At 41.9% G+C, this 22,081-nt stretch overlaps 1 protein-coding gene across 1 annotated transcript; it reads right to left on the reverse strand.

Annotated features, from left to right (window-relative positions):
• Positions 1 to 1,746: 1,746 nt before the first annotated feature.
• On the reverse strand, positions 1,747 to 21,852 carry SLC30A8 (solute carrier family 30 member 8). The gene is made up of 8 exons (XM_056484460.1): positions 21,641 to 21,852; positions 13,416 to 13,616; positions 9,524 to 9,684; positions 5,837 to 5,990; positions 5,136 to 5,316; positions 4,640 to 4,745; positions 2,987 to 3,121; positions 1,747 to 2,003 (listed from the first exon to the last, which is right to left on the reverse strand). The coding sequence occupies exons 1-8, from the start codon at positions 21,718 to 21,720 to the stop codon at positions 1,858 to 1,860; spliced, it is 1,164 nt and encodes a 387-aa protein (XP_056340435.1). The 5' UTR covers positions 21,721 to 21,852; the 3' UTR covers positions 1,747 to 1,857.
• Between the last annotated feature and the right edge of the window lie 229 nt (positions 21,853 to 22,081).

Here is a 22,081-nt window from a genome sequence, read left to right on the forward strand (position 1 = left end):
TAATCTGAGCCTATTGCTAATAAAACTGAATTTCCTAAAAAGTAAGGGTTATTTACACCTTAATAACACAATGGTCCTTCCATCTATCAGTCTGGAAATTCAGTACCACTTGGTATCACATAATTTATTTTGTTCTAACAAACCTGTTGGTAAAGTGAGCCCTACAGCTGTTGGAGACAGAACTGTGGAGTGGGAAAACATTATGTCTAGTTCTGCATGGTAAGCACTGCTCTGGCCAGGGGCAGAATTGAAGTTGTTTTCTGGAGCACTGGAGCATGCATTTTGAAGTGCAACCCTTGCTTTTGCCAAGAGGTGAGAGTTTAATTCAGTTGGTTGGACAAAAATAGAGGGATTGCAGAAAGACCTGACTCTTTGTTCTCAGTTCTGCCATAAGCATTGCCAGGTAAGTAAGTGAGGATGATTTAACACGTTGTCCTGGTTCTGGCCAGGACAGGGTTAGTTTTGCAGCAGCCAGGAGGCTGCATGGCCAGGACCTGGAGTTTATTCTGTACCACCTCCTGTCATTTCCAGGGATGGGGAAAGGGTTGCTTTGGAGCTGTATTGTCAGGGGGAGCACTCACATGTCAATCATTCATCTCTTGTATATTCTGTCACTGGTGCTGCTGCTGTTACTGTTCATTTTTTTACTTCATTGCTGTTTCCAGTAAATCGTTCTTATCCCAACCTTTATCTTTTGTGCCTCTGATTCTCCTCTCCAGTCCACCACAGGGGAGGGGGAATGTGGGAGTGAAGAGCAATGGTGTGGAGTGTTTTGGTGGAAAACTCAACTGGGGAAACAATGACTGACATCTTGTTAGGAAAAGTGGGAATTAGTTACCTGAAGAAGAGGCATGTCTTTATGTCTCGTGTCTTTACTTCCCTTTACAGTGAATGCCTGTGTGATATGCCAAAGGCTTTTTTAAATTATCTGATATAAGTTCAGGGAAGCAGTGTCACTGGGGAAAACCCCACAGGCCACTCTGAACTGTGGCACCAGACAGGATGTTCACAATGGGTCCAAGTTTTTCCTTACCCTAATTATTTTTTCACTTTCTAAGAGCACCTGGTCTGTTTTATTGTCATGACTCAGTAGTACCTTGTGACACAGACACAGAAATCCACCTCAAATCTTCACTCATAACTCATCATGGTGCAGCACTATTCAGGTTATGGGTTAATAGCTCAGAATACTGCTCATACCTGGCAGAAAAGACTTTGCCTGAAGGCTACCTGAAAACATAAACAGGGCTAGCTAAAAAACAAAGAGGTATTTGTCAAATATGAATGGAATGACCTCTCTTGTGATCCATGGTATATATTTGATACCTCCCTTCACAGGCAGGAAGAGGAGTGTCTGCCAAAAGGCAGGGGAAGCATCATCACTTTCTTCCCCAGATTTCTTCAACTCCTGTGGTAATTTAAGTTTTCTCTTTCATCCCGACTGAGTGTTGAGTTTGCTAACACCAAACTCACATTTCATTGCACCTGTGATAATTTGTCTCTTGGTAATTTGAAGGTTGATTAGGTTTTTGTTACCTGTAATTACAGACAGGCACTCTAAATGCTACTTAACTGCCAGTCTGCTGGTTTAGTCAAGAATAATAATTTAGATATTTCTCTTGTAATTGAAAGAAACAGCTGATGGACAGGCAATCTGGCTGATGGCTGGATTTAATGCATGTTCTCTCATGGCAGATGACACCAACAAAGAAAGGCCCATGCTCTGCTTGCAATGGCAGGGCTTGTTATGCCAGTTAATTACCATTTGTTGTTAATCAATTGCATTCAACTAGTACATACAGTCTCCATTGACCTGTGAGAGGGGTGATGGTTATTTGGCATAGCACATTGCTCCCTTTAATCCTTGGGCTCTTGGCAGAAGACACAGTCTGGTTTCTGATCCTCTCCTGATTCAATCTGAATGGTGATGGAGTGGAAGCTGTAGTGCTCAAACAGGGCTTGGGTAACATCTCTCAAAATCTTCTGGCTGTCCATTGTGTCTGCTACAGATAGAAAGCAGAAAGTGATCAAAACACACACATTCTGACAACACTTTAAAGAAGTATTGTATACTTCTAAGATAGACATTGATATCTAATATAGATATGGTATACTTCTAAGATAGACACTTTTAACAGGAAGTTTGTTTGAGAAGTGTTCCTTGTCCTTTTAATCCTCCTTTCAGGAGCCTTCATGCCAGCAAACGTTTGTTCATTCAAATGTGGTTGGAATAGGCAACTTTGGCAAGAGTTAAGTAATCACTCTAGAAATTTAGTTTGGCAGAAGACTGGAGGAAAGCAGAATTTCTTAATAAAGATTAGTTTGTCCAGCCAGGGAGTAGCAGCAGTGCCAAGTGATTTGGGTGGCTGATAGACCCTCTGTTTTCAAAAACTGGGGACTCTGTGGAGGACTCTGGCCCTGTCCTTGGCCAAGCACAGCTGGCTTTTTTTTTCTCTTAATATGTAAAAAGCTGACACACAGAAAAGAAAATTGACCTGTGTAGTGGACAGTTTGTCAAATGGGATAAGAACTACAATTTTAAATAATATTTTAAAAGATGCACTGGAACTACATCTCAACTCCATCTATTTTTAGACTGCTAGAGATACATCAGGAATGCATATTGGCACTGTAAGCTTTTCTTGTAGAGATCAGCAGATTTCAAGTTTGACAAAATCATCATAAAAATCCAGTTTGAGTCTAATTCTTTAAATTTGTTTTAAATATCTTGTCATTTACTTTGTTGTCCAGCCACCTCTGCAGTTTTCAAGTTTTGGGCTAAGTAGAGGTCCCTGCTGTTTAGACAAGGTTTCTGGGAGTAGGCTCTGAGAGCTTTATTTGTTATTATTGTTGATTATATTTTTCAAAAAAAAATTATGACAATTTTTAAACAAGCAACAGATATAGTTTAATCTGAATCAAGAAAGACTGACCTTTACTGGACAGCAGCTGAAAAGTTACTCCCTGCTTAGAGAAATTTACTGACCTGTGGCAATGTGAGCAGAGAGAGCAGTTTGATTCATTGTCAGAGACCAAAGATGAAGGTTGTGAACAGACTCCACTTTTTCAACTGCTAAAATTCTTGCTTTTACAGCATCATAAGCAAATCCTTTTGATGTTCCTGAAAAGGAGAAATTGATGGAAAACCAATATATTTAAGGGATAAGAATTATGATCAATAGAGGAATCATGAACCTTTTTTCACTTAGATGTATAATTTTTATAGAAGTATCCAATGCTTTGGAAAGCCCATCTATTTCAGAATTCACTGTGTTATATAATCCTATCCCTTGTTTTAAACTTCTCAGTGGTAGGTTGAGACATGCATGTTTTAGAGGACAGTCTGAATGTGCAGTTTACATTGGCTAGTGAGCTATTTAGTCAGATCATGTTGTAGTTTTGCACCAACATCTTTTGTGAGTGCATCTCTATGCCTGTGTGAACAGCATGAACTCACCATGCTCCACTTGGATCACTAAACTGGAACAGCAGCTCCAGCATCCAATTTCTTTTCAGAAAATTCTGTGCAGAATATTCTGCTTAGGAGATAGGAGACTCCCCAGAGAGTTCCCCAGGAGGACAGTGGGCTTGGTGCAGAGGGGAACAGAGCACTGCTTACAGAAGCTGGGAGTCACTGCTTTGAGACAGAGACTCCTGAGTGTCAGGGGCTCTCCCCCTTCCTGGTAGCTAGATTTTTTTTTTTTTTTTTTTTTCCCAGTAACCAAGAGATCTGATATTTTGGCAGCCAAAATACAGTCAGTTGCCACACTCTTGTCGAGGTTCCTCATGGAAGTATCTCTATCTCACAATCACTGAAAGCAAACCAAGCCTCCAATGAAACTACTGTAACAGCATCAGATATTTTATTTCTTGAAACAGCAGTAGGTGCAAGTGAAAGAGAGAAGAAATAACCACACAAGCAGACACACTGAGTAACCATTCAAAAACTGCACTGTTAAAGCTACTTTCCCCCTTAATCCTCACGTCTTCACAGCTGAGTGAGAGGTTGCATTATATTATTCAATGTGAGGAAGGCAAAAACATGCATCTGTGACTGCTCAAGTCATTTGGCCTTGCAAATCAAATATCCAGGCCCATAGCTGACAGGATTAAATATTGCTAAGCCTGGCTCTTCTTGCTGCTGCTGCGCTGAGAATTGTCTATTCCCATGCACTAGAATGAAACTGGAAAGCTCTAATAGCTTGCTTTGCTGGAGTCATGTAATTAAAATCTTTTAAACTTCTCTTGCACTCAGCCTATTTCACAGACACAATTCAAAGCACTTTTTCTTGACCAAGACAGGTAAAGAAATACACAATTAACAAGGTGAGTGAAAAAGGGATGATGGAAAGAAATGTAACACATATGGCAAACAAAAGCAACTCATAGCTCATTAGCAAAACACCAGTACACAGATTTTTACAAAAGCTGGCATACTTGTAAACATAATGTAATGGTAGAAAACAATTTGGATTAAAATTAGAAGTGGGTTTAAAGTATGATCAGAATCATGAGAATATCAGAAACTGATGCAGAAATGTGCTATTATAGTTTTTTTTTCAGCATATATAAGCATTATGGAGAAAGAAATTAAAAAAAATCAAAATATCACTGTATTGATTCTGGAATCAGGTCCTACCTTCCATTAACACAGTTAAAATATCCCTTAAAATTGTGATGGTAGTTGCCAAGACAAAGGTGGAAAACACAAATGTGCAGATTGGGTCAGCTATTTTGTACTGTGGCTGGAAAAATACGAACACACCACTTTGTTAATTTCATTAATGTCAGTTATTGCCATTTTTAATTACTCAGCATGAAAGAATAATAAATTCCATTAATCTAGTACAGAATGAGTGCTGGCCTCCTTTGCCAGTTAGGGAGCCTCAGCACAGGGAGTGAAGGTGCTACAGATGGAGAAAAGAAGAGGCACCAAAGTATCCAGTTGGAACACCAAAAAGAAAGGGTTAGACTCTCAACAGTTATTCCTGCTCCCAAGAATAATTCTCTTTGATACAAATACAGTGTGCATGATTAAGACAGAGGAAATATTTACATATACCTAGTGTCACAACGCTGTGAAAATAGCACTTTTCATTGATTGCAAGGCAGGCACATGAATGAATAAAACCAACCTTAAAGAAGATGATAAGGGCACTAATTAGCACACTGATACTCTGGAACAGATCTCCCATGGCATGCACAAAGGCTGCCCGCAGGCTGGCATTGCTCAGAGCTGGCTTTTCCACAGGGAATCCCCTGGCCTGTGCCCCATGGCTGTGCCCGTGGCCAGTCTGGTGCAGGATCAGGCTTAGTCTGCAAGAGAGGCAAAGCTGCAAATATCAGAGGGTGTACTGCATCTCTGAAAGCAGTGAGGTCACACACATCACCACCCCTGTCACTTCTGAATGCTGAGCAGGAAAATCTGACACATTCAGTAGAAACGCAGAGTGGCTGAGCAGACAGTTCCTAGGTTTTCAGTGATTTGCATAATCAAGAAAGTCTGTGAATGGGGTAATTAATGAGGCCTCATTTTCTATAGAGTTCTTGAATATTCTGACACCTAAAAAAAAAGTGAGATGGAGAGTAATCTTTTCCTGGGGTTTGCAGATTCATAATTTGCCTTCCCAGTGTGACAGCTAACAGAAAGGAGGAGAGCAACTGCAACTTTCAGTGAGAAGCAGGACCTCTCTATTTGACCCCTTTCCAATCCTCATGGAACTCATAAACACTTCATATTTTTGAGGCCATTGTCTCCCTATAGTTTTTTTTATTTGAATTACAGCAGCAGATTCAAGGTTGAAATGTCATATGAGGGGAGAACAAAATAACTTACAGGATGTTGATGAGCACAGCACAAGCAGAAGTAATGAGCATCACTGTAGCATCAATATCATAATCTGGATGTAGCAGCCTCATGCAAGCCAAATATATCAGCACACCAGTCACCATCCAGACTATTATCATAGACATCAAAGCGCCCAGAATTTCTAGGAATGAAAAAAAAATCTGATTTTAAGAGTCAGAATAGGAATGCAAAAAATTTGAAGAGGTTGATGATAATGGTTCCAGGTTTATGAGCTTTATGGCCAGGAGAGCTGCTTCTTGTATGCTGGCAGTCTTAAAGCTCACAAAGAATGGGCCAGCCTCCTTTCTGACCATAGTAAATCCAGTGGCTATCCAGGGTAGCCTTGTGCATGTGGTGGCCCAGCCCTGTTCTACCTGCTCCTACTTTTGTCCCCTTTCCAGTGCTAAGTTCATGCAGCATTCTAAGAAATTGGAGAGATGTAAAAGATCATTTTGGGAATTCTGGGAGTAGCAAAAGGAGTTTGCCTGGTCCTGACTGTGGTGTGAAATTCATAAAGACCAGGTCTCCTCTCCCAGCAAGATTATCTCCATCACAGGAGCAGAGGTTGAAGAAGGAGAGAGGCACAGCTCACCCAATTCCACTGTCAGACAAAATCTCCCTCCATTAGCCTCCCCTGTTTCTGCACACTCCTCACCACTTCACACTTCAGAAAGACAGTAGCAGCTCCCAACAAAGTCCTGTCAGCAAAACTTATCCTGGAACTCATTCTGCCAATGCCACAAAGTCATTTTTGTGGCACCAGCTGTGATGAGAACAAAAGAAGTTATTTTTTCCCCAGGGTAGCAAAATTTAATTTTGTCTCTATTGGCTTTGAGTTGGGCTCAAATAAATCCAGTCCCCAAGGCCACCTTTTATTGCACTGTTATGGGAGAGGTCCAGGGAAGTGCACATGAACGTGCAGCATGCTCTTAATGGGATATGGGACTAGTAATTGCCCTGTGACTTGAATGGGTAAATGAGCACAACCAAGACAATACCAGAGAAAATGCAAGCTCACAGTAAAGTGAAAGGCAGAAGACAGCCAGAAAGCATTTGCACAGACCTCCACTGACAATCCATTAAAACAGCTCATGACTTTTTATATCATTTTATGGGGATGCCCCATTTAGCAGGCTGCAAAAGCTTATCAAACAACTGTTTTGCCTAAAACTGGAAAATAATAAATCAAAGTGCACCAACAGGGGAATCTAGTTTTGCTTAAAAGTAGATAGAAGCAAACATAAATCATACAATTTCTTTTCCACAAGTTGCAGGTTGAATCCCTGCAAATTTGGCCCAACTGAAGGTGTTGATGGCTGTGCTGTCATTCGCATGAAAGCAGCCAAGAGCTCTTGTGAGTGCACCTATCCAGCTGTGTGGATTTATGCATATCTTCCACAACAGGACATGTTAGTGGTCACCTTTACATATTAATTTCCAAAGGAGTATCTTGGCAAAAGTTTAGCTAAGCTTACAGATCAGTTCAGCAGCACTAAATACTTCACTCGAGATTCTCAGTTCTCAGTTACTTTCTTTCAGAACTACTAGCACAGCACAGCAAACAGAAGTGTAGGACTGTGTAGGAATCTCTGAGAACAGCTGAGGAAAATCAAGGTGCAGGAGAGTTTTTGTACCTGAAAATAGTTTGGCTCGCTCTATCAGTCTTTTTCAATGCTGTGTTTCTGTGCTTGTGGAAGTGGCTGCACTGCTCTGGCTTGAAGGGCAGGAGGCATCCAGATGGCTAAACCTGAGCACTGCCAGACAGACATACTTTGCATGACAATTCTCTCAAGTCTGAGAGAAGCAGTGAAGAAACATTTTCCAGTGTCATGCAGGGCTGCACCTGCAGGACCCTGGTAGGCAGTGAAGAGTGACTTTGCCACCTGACTGCCCTCAGCTACTCTACTAAGGTACCCACCTGCATATTAAATTAGAATATAGCTGGGAAAATAAGCAAGAAACAGGGTAACAAACACAGAGTGCAATTAAACAGCTTCTAATATTTGATGCAAGACTCTTTCTGCTACCAGGATAAAAAAGGCAATAAAGGATTGGTTTTGAAGTTCTTAATTGCAATGAAAATAATTGAAATTGCAATAAAAATAATCTAGTTCAGACTGAGGATGAGGTTACATGAAGTGGCTAACCTAGCAAGAGAGGACTCTCACTTTCTTTCCCCTAGGATAAGAAATATAAACATGAAAAGTAATGGCAGATCAGCTGATGTTAGGTAGTAGTTTACTAAGGCTGCAAAACTGATCTGTGTGTTGTCTACATAATGCCAACCATGCTTGAGCCACACAGAACTTCCCACTCACCCAGCAGCCTGTTTCCCACACAGCTGGTAGAATACTCCTAGGGAGCCACAGAGAGACAGGATGAGTATGGCACATGCCTTCCCTGGTACTCTTTGCAACTACAACCAACCTTGGCCTACAGACATCTGAGTCAGAAGCTGTTTCTGGACTTTTCTATTGACTATCCTTGAAGCATTTATCATCTGAGTTTTTGGTTCTGGTGCACAGGTGTCTAGAGTCATTTGAGGTGTGACACCTCCATGTGTGGCTTGACACAAGGTGTATAATTGACCCATAGACTTCCAGAGTGGCAACAGGACTTCAAATGGCACAAATCATTTACATATAAGCAACAAAACTGAGCCCTGAGACATCCAAACTTAAACTTACTTTCAGACAGAGACAACTAAATTTCCTACCTGACAACTGAATTACCTGTCTGAGCTCCCTCTGCAGACAGTGGACATCAAATTAATAGTGATTGAAGAGTTCCCTTCTTCACTGGCTGACTGGGAACACATACTGGTTTCTTACTATGAGTGTCTGGTCACATTTAACAAGCTCTGATTTTGTGCTTGGCACCTTGTGCAGTCTCCTATAGGTCTTGTGCAACAGCTGCCATTCCCATGCATAAACCTCTGATATCCTGGGGATGTAACTCTGGGCTCCCATGTTTAGGAGGCTGAATGGAGTCAAGATTTCTGTTGAATACATGAGAGACTTGGACCCTGTGCTTAAAGGTGCTCATGTGCTTGTAGGCATTGATATTTGGATACTTAGACTCATACTCCCAGAAAATTATTCTCATGGTTAATATTTTGCTAGTGTCTTGTCTTTTGTAAAAACACTTGTGTTTGATTGCCAGGCTTTTGGTATTAGGCACCATGTGTAAAATTATTGATTTAGGCTGAGGAAAAAGTACTTTAAAAACTTGTTTGGATGTGATAAAAACCAACAGTGATGAAGAGATAGGAAAGAATCTAGAAAAGGGTAAATGTTAAAGGATCTTAGTTTTCTACAAATGTAACATTGTGGACTCTTTAAAATTATTTAACCATTTGCTTTAGAAATGGAGCAAACCCTAATTTTTATGGTGTTTGTTGCTTTTATAGAAACTTGTTTCATAACAGGTTGAGAGCTCAGTCCTCACAGAAGTTGCTGTTATTTCAACCAAAATTTAGCACCAGCCCAAAACTATGGTAAATAATGAACTGAAGGATGTGTTTTTAGATAAGAGATGACTCTTTACTTCTCTGAAACTCCCTGCCTCACTGTGTTTTGTGTCCTGGGAGCTGTGGGAGCATTAATGCACTAAGTGCCTGTGCTGTGCTAAATCCCCTTTCCCACTCCACACGCCCCGATACGAGATGTTTGCTACCTGCTCGCTGCCACCCAAAAGTGAAGTGTTTGGTGGGAGGTCTGGAGGCGAGGCACAGCGAGAAGAGGCTGATCAGGAAGCCTGCCAGGTCCACCAGGATGTGAGCTGCGTCGCTGAGCACGGCCAGGCTCCCGGCCGCCCGCCCGCCTGTGAGAAACAGCCTGGTCACGGCTCTGCTGGGGCTCCCAGCCAGCCAGATCAGCCTGATGGGCTGGAATCAAAGGGAACACTCCGTTTTCAGCCATCAGACACAAGACCCAAACCTCTTCAAAGATAATTTCATGGTGTACCTCATACATGCAGTGGAAGGTATGAATTAACAGAAATACATAAGCAAAATTTCTTTGTTAGAGAGACAGCTAAGAACAGTAAGAGTTGTGATACATTAGTTCTGTGGCTACATTGCTATTGTACTGTTTTACTGTTTTGTGCAAAACCACATTAGGAATCACATTTCCAGTATCCTCCCACTATCTTTTCACATAACACTGATATTTTCATGTATGTACAACAGTTCAGAGACCTAGCTTATGGGATTAATTTCCTGCTTTTTACAGGAAAATATGCATGTTCTTCGTGCTGCCTGACTGTTTATTTATCACAGGCAACACTAAAACAGAAATACATGGAAAGATCCCAGTAGAAGAACTGTGATAAGCAATCAACCATTTTAGTGAGGGCATAGAGAAAAATGTTCTGTTCTCAGGACTAATCTATCATTTTGAATCTGTAATGCATTACTTAATTCTCCTGCTAGAGCTCAAAAAATGTGGCTAAATATCATCTTACTCTGTGAGGGTTTGGATTTATGTGGATTCTGAAGGAAAAAACCCCACCATATTAAAAACATTTTGGGTTATTTTAATTCACATTTCTTTTACTCAGTAAGCCAAATATCATTATTTTGCCAACTTCTTCTAACCATGTCTCAGGGCTAAAGGCAAATCCAAATAAACTAAAAGTCTGCTTTAAACTGCCCCAGCTCCTGGTGGCTGCAGGAGAAGACAAGGATCCCAGGCAGGACACTGTCCTTCCAACACCTTACAGCAGGGGAATCTTTTCATCAAATGGCAAATGTAGAAAAGGGACATAATAGAGCCAAAACACCTAGTTTCTGCATTTGGCAATGAATTTCCATTCTTCAGTCATTTAATTCATTTCAGCTCACTCATTTCTCCTGACCACAACCCATATGAGAATTAATGAATCCTGAAAAACATCATAAAATCCCTCATTCAAATATTTGGCAGCATGCACTGCCAAAAGGATATGTAGATGTATCTCTTGTTTCCTTATAGTTGGAGCATTTTCATGCCAGCAGGATGGACTGTCTGTTTAATTTCCTCCTGTATGCATATTTTAGATTAGAATACCTAACACCAGAAGGTATTTCAGCACAGAATTTTGCTCAAAGTTACTTCCCAAAAGGGAGAAAGCATGGCTGCAGAATTTGAGGGCATCTCATTCCTTGCAGTAAAATGAAAAATTCATCAGAATAAGTATTTCCCAGCACATGCTCCAGTGTGAATGCACAGATACCTTTTGGCCATGGCACATCTCAGATTTCCACTGTTTTCAGGGTAACTGTACCTCAAGAGGGAGGCAGTTCTGCTTAGCAGGGGGAAGAAGGCTTGTCTGGCAGTGCCCAGATGTTAATAACCCAGGCAGCAGGTATCTTTCAGCAAACAAATATGTAGATCATAAGCTGTGGGCAAAACCCTATTGCATTTTATATACTCTATTTCCATGTTTTGTGGGACAGCATCTCAGAAGCTTGCTGCTACCCTGCTGTCTTTGAAAAATGTTTGCAAATTATTATTTTATGTATTGCTGGCATAGCTAATACCTTGGGTGAGTTTCAGAGATCTCAGTCTGCTTAACTTAGCAACCTGTCTCACTGATCAAGTTTTTATGTTCTGCTCTGACATGAGACCACATACAGAGTTTGTCTTTCTTTCTACTGCCCAAGTGGAAGTGCTTTGGAATCCACATTTGGTCTTTAACCACCAAAAACCATTGGAAAGCACTTTCATATCTGGGCTCCACACTGGGAAGTATTGGTCTGACTGACATCTCCAGATCTATGGAGATTGGGATGGATCTTCCTTAGAGGAGCAGAAGATAATTGTCTCTCAGAGAGGGCTGGTGGTGTATCAGGCTCAAGCAGCAGTGCCCCATTTGGGAGAGCAGTAATGGCCAGCACAGATGGTTTGAGAAAAAATATCACAGCAAGATCTAGGCATTCAAAGAAGCACAACTTTTCAACCTCTCTGAAAGTGTTGCAGCTTTGTTTCTTCTGTTTACTAGAATAATGCCCACAGAAGCTGGGCAAGGAGGGGAGGGGAAGATATTCTTTATCTTCAGGAGTAAAAGAAGTGTTGTAGTTATGGCTTTTACAACTTTTTATCAATACTCCCAATAAATGGCCTTTAAGACTTGCCATTCCCTCTGATGCTTATAGCTTTATAGACCACAAGCTGTAGAAATTGTCAGTCACTCAATGGTCAATCATCAGGCACAGTAGTCTTGCCCAATGATTAAAAAAATTAAATGTATGGTTCATAATTACAAAAATCTCCACAGAGAGCTGTCTGTAACTGCAGTTAATAACTGGTTTGTCAAAGTTTAATGGTCTGAAGCAAAACGGTCTTCAAGCCTGTTACTTAAGCTGTCACTGCACAAAAGCTGCATGATTCATTAAGCAAAACGAAACATTTAGTTAACATATCATCTGTCCTTCCAATTATCCTCTAGCACAGCCACATTCACCAGACTTAAGCCTACTGATTATATGGTTTTGTTAATAATGCATTACTTCTGGCCCTGGGGATTACTGCACTGGTTTTCATGGGGAAATGCAAGTGACCTACAAGCAAGAGGCTTCATGCAGAGGGAGCACGTGGGAGGAAGAGCTGGAGAAGTCTCTGCTGGGTTTGGCAGCCAGAGAACAAGGCAGAAATGCAGCAACTCTTTCAATGCCTCCACTTCTCACTTGCAGAAAAGACAAAGCCCTTCTGTTTCGTTTTCATGGGGCTCCAGAGATGTCTGAGCTGGGAAAATATGGGTTTCAGAGGCCTTCCTGGCTGATTATTGTTACATCAGCTGGAACACATATGGCAAAAGTCTGTGGGATTCCTCTTGCCTTCCCTTACCTCAGCTCACTGCAGAGAAGGGCAAATTAAAGAGCCAGGAACTATCAGGTGGATATAAATATCACAGAATCCATGGAGAGAGCAGACAGTGAGACAAAATGAAAGCCAATGCTCTATGAGTGAGCCAAATACTTATATTGGATATTGTAGGGTGGGTCCAGAAGTGAAAGCTAATTGGGTAGGGGAATAATCTTCCATTGATCCAGAGACACAGCAGCAGGCCAATTTAAAGATAAACGTGCCCTGATATAAATACATTGACTTAACTGTAGAAAAACAGATGGCGAATCTGGCCCTGGATTTCCCTGGATTTTGAAAAGACTCTTGCATTTGTTTTCAGATCCTGCTGCTAGCAGCCTCCATCAGTGCTGAGGTCTCACTGGCCTGGATAAATATGTAAAATCTTTTAATCTTCTAAAAAGAATGTAACCCAATTTATTAGAAACCTTTCATGATGCTAAGACATGCATCAGTCAAGCTTAAAGAACAGTTCAGACCATTAACTGATCTTTGTATTCCTACCCAGATGGAATCCTTAAATGAATAAATGAAAATATTTTGGTAACTTCACTTAAACCCTTTCCTCCCCCCAGTTCTTTTAATGACTGGGGGCAAAGGAGGGTTATTTAATGCCAGGTGGGTTCACCCCTGTCAGCAGGTCCCTGCAGGCAGAGTGCACACTGAAGGCAAGAATGTGGCTGTGCTGGGCACCAGACTGGGCTCTTTTTGAAGACACATACTCCCCTGTTATCTCAGCCATCATGAAGAAGGTGCAAATTACTGATGCTACGCAGAGCTTCCTCCTGGCTTGATGCTGCTCCCTCTTTCTGTTCTCATAAACCTGCGAGTAGCTGTGACAGTGATATGCTGGATTAGCTCCTGTAACTTCTGCTTCCTGCTGCTGCCTCTCTTCATTTGAATTCTTCTGAAGCCAGCTCATCCTTTGGGATAGAAAGAAATAGAAGGTTAAAAAAGAAAAACCCTGGTTATTCAGGCATCTAGCCCTAGAGCCCCAGAAAGGATGTAATTAATGCTTTAAAGGATAAAAGCAGCATTGGGAACAGCAGAGCAGGTCACAGAAGAGGCTTGCTCGCACAAGCAAGGCTCTGTGGGAGGGAGCTGCACATGAAATGAGTGTTCTGGCTGTGTTTCCCAGCTCTTTGGGCTCTCCTACATCATTTAGCAGTTTATGAAGCACAGGGTGGCTTTCATAGGCTGTGTATCTCATGCACACCACATGACTTTGGAAAAATTATACCTCATGCAAATAGCTACCAAGTTCAGCATAACATGGAGAAAATTCTACTAAAAAATTCAGGGTTTTATTCCCAACAGCTTTCTCAGGAAGACTAATCAAAAAACACCCCAAACTTCTTTTTCTTAAATGTAATTGGCTAAAGATATTTCTCTCCTCTCTTTGCATACAGAATTATTTTGTCTCAAATTTCCACATATGTACAAAATCTACCAATATTCCAGCAGAGCCTGAGCATAGAAAATATTAGCCAATAAAATCTCAAAGGTATTAAAAAATCAAAGAAATCTATTTCCCATAGTACATATAACCCATAGTAGAACCCTTTGTGCCACTGATTTCATGGTAAGGTGAGAAGTCCAGCAGCAGTGGCTCTTTGAGCATTCCTCCATCACAAAGTGATTTCTCAGCCAAGTCTGCTCTGCCATGAAACCTCAGTGTTGTGCCTCTCAGGGCTCCTGCACAGGACACACAGGGTGGGGGTAGAGAGCTCTGGGGCCAAGCTCACTGCACAGCAGCTGTGGGAGCTCCTGGATGACCACAACATCTGGAGCTCTCAGCAGAGCAACCAGGAGAGTCCCCTGGGAGGCCTCAAGGGGATTTGTTGAACAAGGATGTTCCCTTCTCCTTCTCTCTCAACAGAAAAGAGCCCAAATTGTAAAAAAAACCAACCCTCTAAACCCCCTCCCAGGGGTACTTAAAACCATTCTGTCTCTCCCAGTACAGCACTTGTTGCCCGAGCTGCTCCTGATGTGATGAGTTCACTGAGACTGTGGCACCAGGAGGTGAATTCTGCCAAGATGCACATAATAACACATATTGCAGTATTTGAGGTCTGTGTGTGCAGGGGCTACCCAGGAACACAACAAACTCCACTGTTTTTTTCCTGAAACTAGCCTGGGGGCAGGATGTGGGACTGGGCTTAGTTGCCCATAATAACAGCGGCTTTTCCCCATTTTGATTTCAGACTTTCCTCTGGGACAAGGAAGAATTGTTTCTATAGCTGAGTGAAGGAAACCTGTGCTGCAGGAAGTAACATGAATCCTGGTGACTTTGTGTAGTGGTTCTGCACTGTTTATAGAAGTGTCAAGACTCCTAAAATCCCACTGGAAAAAAATCAGCTGGTGGCTGGCAACCTGAAGTGGTCAATGTCCAGAAAAAAAACTGTACTGAAATCACAAGCCTTTTCCAGCTGCTTTTTTTGGGCAGCCCGAGGGGGCTGCAGCTGCTCAGCAGGTTTGAAGTCCTGCCAGATGTCCCACACTGGTGGGCAAGAGGCAAAGGCACCTGCAGAGCTGATGCCTCAGCCTTTTATGTTCCTCAACATCACAACAGCTGGCAAGAGAAGAGCTGGGCCACCTTGGCAGCCAAGCCCTGCAACTGTACACAATCAATGTGGATTTGGTTCTGTAAATATTATTGAGGTGCTCCAAGGGTGCCCCGTTCCCCTGAGTCAGCCTGTTTCCCAGCCAGGTTAGCATGTGGTCTCTGTTTGCTCAGTGGGGTGACTGATTCCCCCCGTACCTGAGGAGCTCGTGTGAAAGAGCAACTGGTCAGATTTAATGCCTGATGCTTGGAGACAGTGAGTTTTTTCACTCCTTTTGTCAGCATTTTCCTTTATTTTCCTCACAACAACAAATAAATAGGAGTTGGTCTAGGGAATGGCTGCCCATCTGGCAGCTGGGTCCCCACCAGCCAGTCCTTCTCCAGTCCTTTAGTTTTACATTTATCGGGTTCCTCATGTGCACTGTGTCATTTTTGTACAATATTTTACTGATGAATTAGACACAGAAGGTACCACAAATTAATTCCTTCCAGATGGCTGAATAAAGTGCTGTAGTTCTCTCACTCTTCCCAGGAGAACAGGGCAGGCAAGATTTTCTTTCTCATGATCTCTCTCTGGAGTTAACTTCCAATGCTTTTCTATAGTTTGCATGTAAAATTAATTTCCCCCTACCTCAATTTTCATCAGCTGGCATTGAACATTAAAATCATCTTAATGACATGAGTCATGATCAGCTCAACAGCCTCTCAGGCAGGAATGCCAAAATTACCACTGCATATTCTGAGCCACCAAATCCTTTCCTAGCTGTTAACAAAATAGGTGGCTCTGTGATCTCACTCCTTTTTGTTTTTTGTCTTTCAGTCTCTCTGTCAACTAACAAAGCTTCAGGGCATCACTGAGGGGCAGGAAAGCACTGTCCACAGATCTTGCTGGACAGATGCAAAAGCAAACAGAGACAGCATAAACCCACAAATGTCACACTTTTCTGTCTAAAGGGTACCTGAATAAAAGTGCCCCAGTTGCCAGAGGTGTCGAGCATTCACTGCTCCCTTTGAACTTGCAGAACAGCATCTGGCCCAATGAGCTGGGAAAACTCCTGCCAGGTCCTGTATGTAATCATTACTTTTCTCTTTCAAAAGCTGCCTGCCACTAATTAAAAGAATCTAAGAATCTAAGAGGCAGTTTTATAAAAGTGTGAATCAAAAGCTTAAGGTGCAAAGATCAGCTTTGTTAGAGCAGAAACTGCTTCATAGTGTTTTACAGCAAGATGTAGCCTTTGAGCACCAGGTCTCTGTGCCAGCATATTGCAGAGTCACAGATTAAAAAATAATCTTTTCGCCATTTCAAATTCTCTTTCCTTTGTAAAAAAGACAGTCAGGGGAATGTCAGTGAAAGACTCCTACTGAGTCATGCCCGGAAGGGGGAAGCAGAAAATATTAATACATATTGCAGATTTCACACAAATCATTAGCAATAGCTCTTTATTACAACTTCCTTTCTGTTTATTTTCACTTGATCTGCTGGGTGCCTTGATCTGCAGGCTTATGGGAATAATTGCTATCCTCCTAGACCATTATGAGTTCCCCAGTCAAAAGAGGAAAATGTGGAATCACTGCACTTTCCACAGGAGATCATCTCCTTCATGAGGGAAAATAGTAATTTTCTGGTGCCTGAAAGGATAATGAAACTGCCTTCAGAGAAAAATTTATCAAAGCCATAGTCACTTCCCTTATGCTGGCACCATTCTGATTTCAATTGATGTATGAATCTTGAATATTTTCAAGGTATTTAAGACTCTGTTAATAACCTGGCTGTCCAGTTTCTCCTTTTCCTTACTGTGAGCACAAAGTAAAGGTAAATATTTATATTTTTACATGCACTTAGATGTCTAGTAGATAGGAATTCATGCCCTAGTTATCTTATTTGGCCTCATTTTGAGTGTCTGGCCCTGCATGAATAAATGTATTGTCAAAAGTTTTCCTTCTACATAAAACTGTAACAATAGCTGCCTGGAGAAAGACCAGAGGTGCATGAAGCCAAGTATCCAAATTTTGTCATGAGCATGAAGGAATACATAAGGTCAAAGTACCAAAGAGGAACATTCCCAGAGAGTTACTGCTCCCCAGCTCTGAACCAGAGCTCCTGTCCAACATCTCTTTACAGATCTGTATTACACACACCCAGCTGACTTGAAAGTATTGAGTTCCACAATTTAATTATGATGTGTGTAAAAATAATAGGTCTTTTGTCACTCTGGAGCTGTCTGCCTGCTATTTTAATTAGTCCTTATACTGTTAGAAATAATGAGTGACTATTCCCTGTTTACCTGCCTCACATCATTCATGATTTTATGTATCATTGTGATACCTCTGAACCATCAATTTCCTGAGCTGATGCCCTCACTATTTAATTTCTGTTTCATATCACTTACTACCTTGGTTCTAATTTTCTTTCTGAGATGAAGTGGGCAAAACTGAATTGAATGTAATGGAGATGGCATATGGCCAGTGCTGGGCAGGCACAGCCCTTTCTGCAGGGTCCCAGTGTCACCTGCAGGGGGAAAAAGGCAATGGGATTGGGTTTGCTGTAAGATATGTATATACTGGGCCAGCTGGCAAGCCAGGACAGAGGAGAGAACCACAGGGCCCTCAGCTAAAAGAGTCCAGAAATCACAAGGAACACCTATCATCTTCCTGGGCATTGATTCTGTAAAGGATAGGGAGTGGTGGAAAGCCTTGATTTGATGAGGACTCTTTGATCTCATAAGAGTTTTCATATTGCCTGTGGGAAGGGAGAAAAAGAAGAAAATGTTCCTTATGTGCTTGCTATAGAAAATGGCTCTTCACCTGAAGAAATCATCCCCCAGCTTCACTTCAAACTTTTTGCCTGCTGGTGTGAGCCTGGCAGACAGGAACCAATTAGGAGTCTAAGGCCTGTAGGCAGGAATATCTACAGATAAATGCCCTGTGCTAAAAAGTTCTGCATGGAGACAAACCCTAACATTTTCACACAAGTTTCCTGCTTGCAGCACTGCCCACCCCTGGGTTTTTTCCACCTTGTCTCTTGTCTCAGAGACAAAATAAAAACCAAAACCTTGAGACTTAAAGCCTTGAGTTTCACTTGTGTGATGGTATTCAAAATCCCACTATAAAGACAGATAAAAAACATAATAAGAAATCCATGCTGGATCAACCTAAAATCTAGCTCATAGCATAGATGGCACAATCAGATGCAAGCCCACTGATTTATGAAGTGGAATATTTAATATTTCTGGTCAATATTACAGTGATCTGTTGCCAGCAAGAAATAAAATACTCTGGCCTGTCTTCATTCATGGAGACTTGAGAAATTTGGTCAAGTCATTACCATGATAAAGGGTTATCTAGATCACTATATAGGTGATAACCTATAGAAAAAAATAGAATATAATTGATTAGTCATTAGAATAAATTATTCTCTTTTAATACCATCATTGACTGTGAAAAACCATACAAAACTTAGAGAGCCAGTTCAGACCTAATTTAAAGATACATGATGTATGGCTTATGGACAACATGTTTTGGGTGAAGCAGGAGGTTCTGAGTGCTCAGCTTCAGACCCTGTAACCATTATGGTTCATAACCTTCCTCAAGTCTGGGGGGAAGTGTCCTGTCCTGAGACCCATCCTGTGTAATGCCTTCCTCTGCTACCTGGAGACAGAGGTGTAGGGCACCCTGATCATGCTGGCAGGTGATGCCAACCTGGAGGTGCAGCTGATAGACTGGAGGGCAGGGCTGCCAGGAGGAGTCTGGAGGAAGAGCTCAACAGGAGCCATCTCATTTCACAAGAACAAATATAAACTCCTGCACCTGGGACAGACAGGTTTGTGAGACCACATCTACAATATTGTGTCCAGCTTTGGGGTCCTTAGCACAGGAGGGATCAGTAAATCAGTGCAGGTTCAGCAGAGGGTGACCAGGATGATTAAAGGCTGGAGCACTTCTGTAGGGACTGGACTTTTTGTGAGCACCTAGATGCAACCTGCCAGCATTCTCGAGGAGGCTATTGAGAAGATGGAGCTTTATTGCTCTACATGGAGGAATTATGAGGTCATAAATTGAAACAAGTTCTGATTTAATATAAGGGACAAAAAAAAGATGGTGAAGTTAATTCCCTGTCGGAGCACATTGCCTAGAAAGGTTGTGGGGTTTCTGTCCTGAGAGATTTTTTTCAAGACAGCCCTTAGCAACATTCTTCAATCTCTTGATTGGACCAGAGACATTCTTAAGGTACCTCTCAATGTGAATTGTCCTATAAACCTACAACTGATCTGACTTTCCAAGGGCTCAGTTGAAGCTCACCCCTTTTTAAGCATTTCAAGTTTGACATGGGAAGCCTTAATGCATCCAAACACTCCAGTGACTACAGACAGGTGCAAAACACTCTCCTCCACAGCCCTGAGTGCAGGGAAAGGGGTCAGCTTTCAGGCTTCCTACTCACATGGCCAAGATAAAACTAATTTTGTTCCCTGAGTATTGTAATGATGGCATTCATGAAAAAGAAAGAGGCTGGGGGATGGCAAGGAAGTAGGCAATCTGTGTGTAAATAAATTCTGTTGAAAGCATTACAGCTGCTCATTAATGCTGCACATGGGGGACAGAAAAATGTGGTAATTTGTACCAAAGGCTAATATGAGCTTATTGCTACTCTTGGCTTGAGGCAGCTGCTCTGTGAGCCCAGGCCCAGAGGGCTGCATCCCCTCATGGGTTGGCTGTGGCTCACAAGCTGGTCCCCAAGCTCCTGGGTGCAGTGGGAAGCAGGACAAGGGCTTCCCCTGTACTGCCAGCTCTTTCCAACAGGAGGGAGACTCTGCCTCTCAGCCCCCATTTCTGGTCATTTCTGGAACAGAGTAATTAAATTGTGCAGTTAATCATATCTCATCTGGCAGAAAAAGCAAAATGGAGCTGCAGAACAAAAGTCACATGGCTGGATGACAAGTCTTCTTCATTTTGGAGAGCTGTGCTACCACCTCCATCATTCAGGCACCTCAGGACCAGCACTGCAGAGCCCTCCTGGGACCAGCCCTCCAGCTCAGGGGCTATTGCATGTAGCTGCAGCATCAGCCCAGCAATTGCAATTGCTGCAGCAATTCAATCCTAAATTCAATCCCAATTTAAGAAATAATTACAAGGAAAAAAATTATTCCAGAAAGTGTGTCAGCTCTCAGATGGGAGGATCAGCTGCCAGGGATTCTTGCCTCCAGTGTGCATCCTACCTTCTGCTTGCTAGGGATATCTCCCGTGACTGATGATCCAGAGAAAAATGCTTCCTAACAACTGTCCCAGTTCCAGGGGACCATATAATGGGTTTGCCCAGAGCTGTCCTTTGTGTCCAGAGGTTGCAAGGGGCCAAAGGACCTCAAGTACTGAAGCTGTGTCCACAAAATTGCAAACTTTCAAAAAACACTGAGTGTCTTCAATAACTAAAATGAACTGCAGAATCATATGGGATCTTTTTGAAATATAAATATTACCACAGGAGTCATTTTGGACAGTGCCATCTATATTTATGGAGCCATGTAATAATATTTAAATAAGAACCCAGACATTCAAATGACTAAAATACGATGGCACTGACCCCAGTATAAGAACATGAAGAGACAGATTTCCATTTGAACTGACAGTGTTTATGCCAAGTTTCTGTCCCACATTTTAAGAGAGCCAAGCAATAAATAACCTGAAAACCAATGAGATAATGGAAATGTCAAGAGGTGCTAAGCTGTAACTGAGCAGCTTTATCCTTTTAAAAATACTTGCTAGTCTGAGTCAAGAGGAAGAAAGAAAAAAAGTTAAACTGCAAAACTATTTTGTGATAGACACATACTCATTTTTTAACCCCATCTACAGTATTTCATATGTTCAGAGGATCTTTCCTCACCCAAGCAAGGCTTTACTCACAGAACCTCTGGCACACAACAGGTACATTAACTCTAAGCCAAACAGACTATCCACAAGAATAAAGCACCACCTTTCTTTAAAACAAAATGGATAATTTAGACATTCAAGCATGGAGGAGCCTTAAGCCAAACATGATGCAATAGCACAATTATAATTCAGCCTAAAATTGCAGCATAATCCATGAGGTTTTGCATCCTACAATAAATCTATTAAGCTTATAAAATACGTAGCAAGAGACACTTGCTTCAACAGTAGATTGGTTCAATCCATCACAGACACAGACACATCAGACTGCTGTCTAGTAAATGCTTCATATATCTAATAAGAAAGTTTGGGAAGGAAAAAGTTGAACGAAACATTTTGAAAGTAGTAAAATGTATGCACAGTGAAACTCTCCAGACTCTGACTCCTGCAGCCAGTGGCAGATTGGTGATCTCTTATTGTTCTGACAGTCAGTCTGTCAGTGAAGGAAACAAAGAGTTGTGTTACCTGTCTAGGGCCAGGGAGTACTTCTTGGTGTCCCTCTCGCTCACAAGACAAGTTCTTTCCAGACCCTTTTCAGTAGCCATGAAGAAGGTCAATGGAGTTTTGTTTGCTTTATCCTTTTAAACTCTCTTTTCTCTGTCTGAAGAGATATGGGCAGAAATGTCCTCTTGACTTATGCAGTGTCTGCAAAATATTTAAAAACCAAAATGCTTTAATAATCTTCCCAATAAACCCAAGAGAAGCTGCAAGAGAAAGCTTCTTTCCTAGTGCTGGTGCCGTCACTACCATGCCAACCAGTAACTTGCTGAGCATGTCAGCTTGGGGATTTGGGCCTCCCTTCCTGTTTTTCTTTTTTCCAGTCCATGTTTGATGCTGGATCTGCTCTTTGGTCACACAGGGGGCGCGTGCTCTGCCAGGCACAGGGTCCAGCACAGCAGAGCAAAG

The sequence above is a fragment of the Oenanthe melanoleuca genome, chromosome 2 (assembly GCF_029582105.1).
Source record: "Oenanthe melanoleuca isolate GR-GAL-2019-014 chromosome 2, OMel1.0, whole genome shotgun sequence".
Classification (NCBI taxonomy): domain Eukaryota; kingdom Metazoa; phylum Chordata; class Aves; order Passeriformes; family Muscicapidae; genus Oenanthe; species Oenanthe melanoleuca.

What these genes read in the sequence shown, in the direction of transcription:
- SLC30A8 (XM_056484460.1), bottom strand. Translation starts at nt 21,720, where the DNA reads ATGGCTACTGAAAAGGGTCTGGAAAGAACTTGTCTTGTGAGCGAGAGG. An exon ending in ATGGCTGAGATAACAGGGGA is followed by an intron (nt 9,685 to 13,415) that starts GTATGTGTCTTC and finishes AGCCGTGACCAG; the next exon opens with GCTGTTTCTCACAGGCGGGC. An exon ending in TTTTGGGTGGCAGCGAGCAG is followed by an intron (nt 5,991 to 9,523) that starts GTAGCAAACATC and finishes TTTCATTCCTAG; the next exon opens with AAATTCTGGGCGCTTTGATG.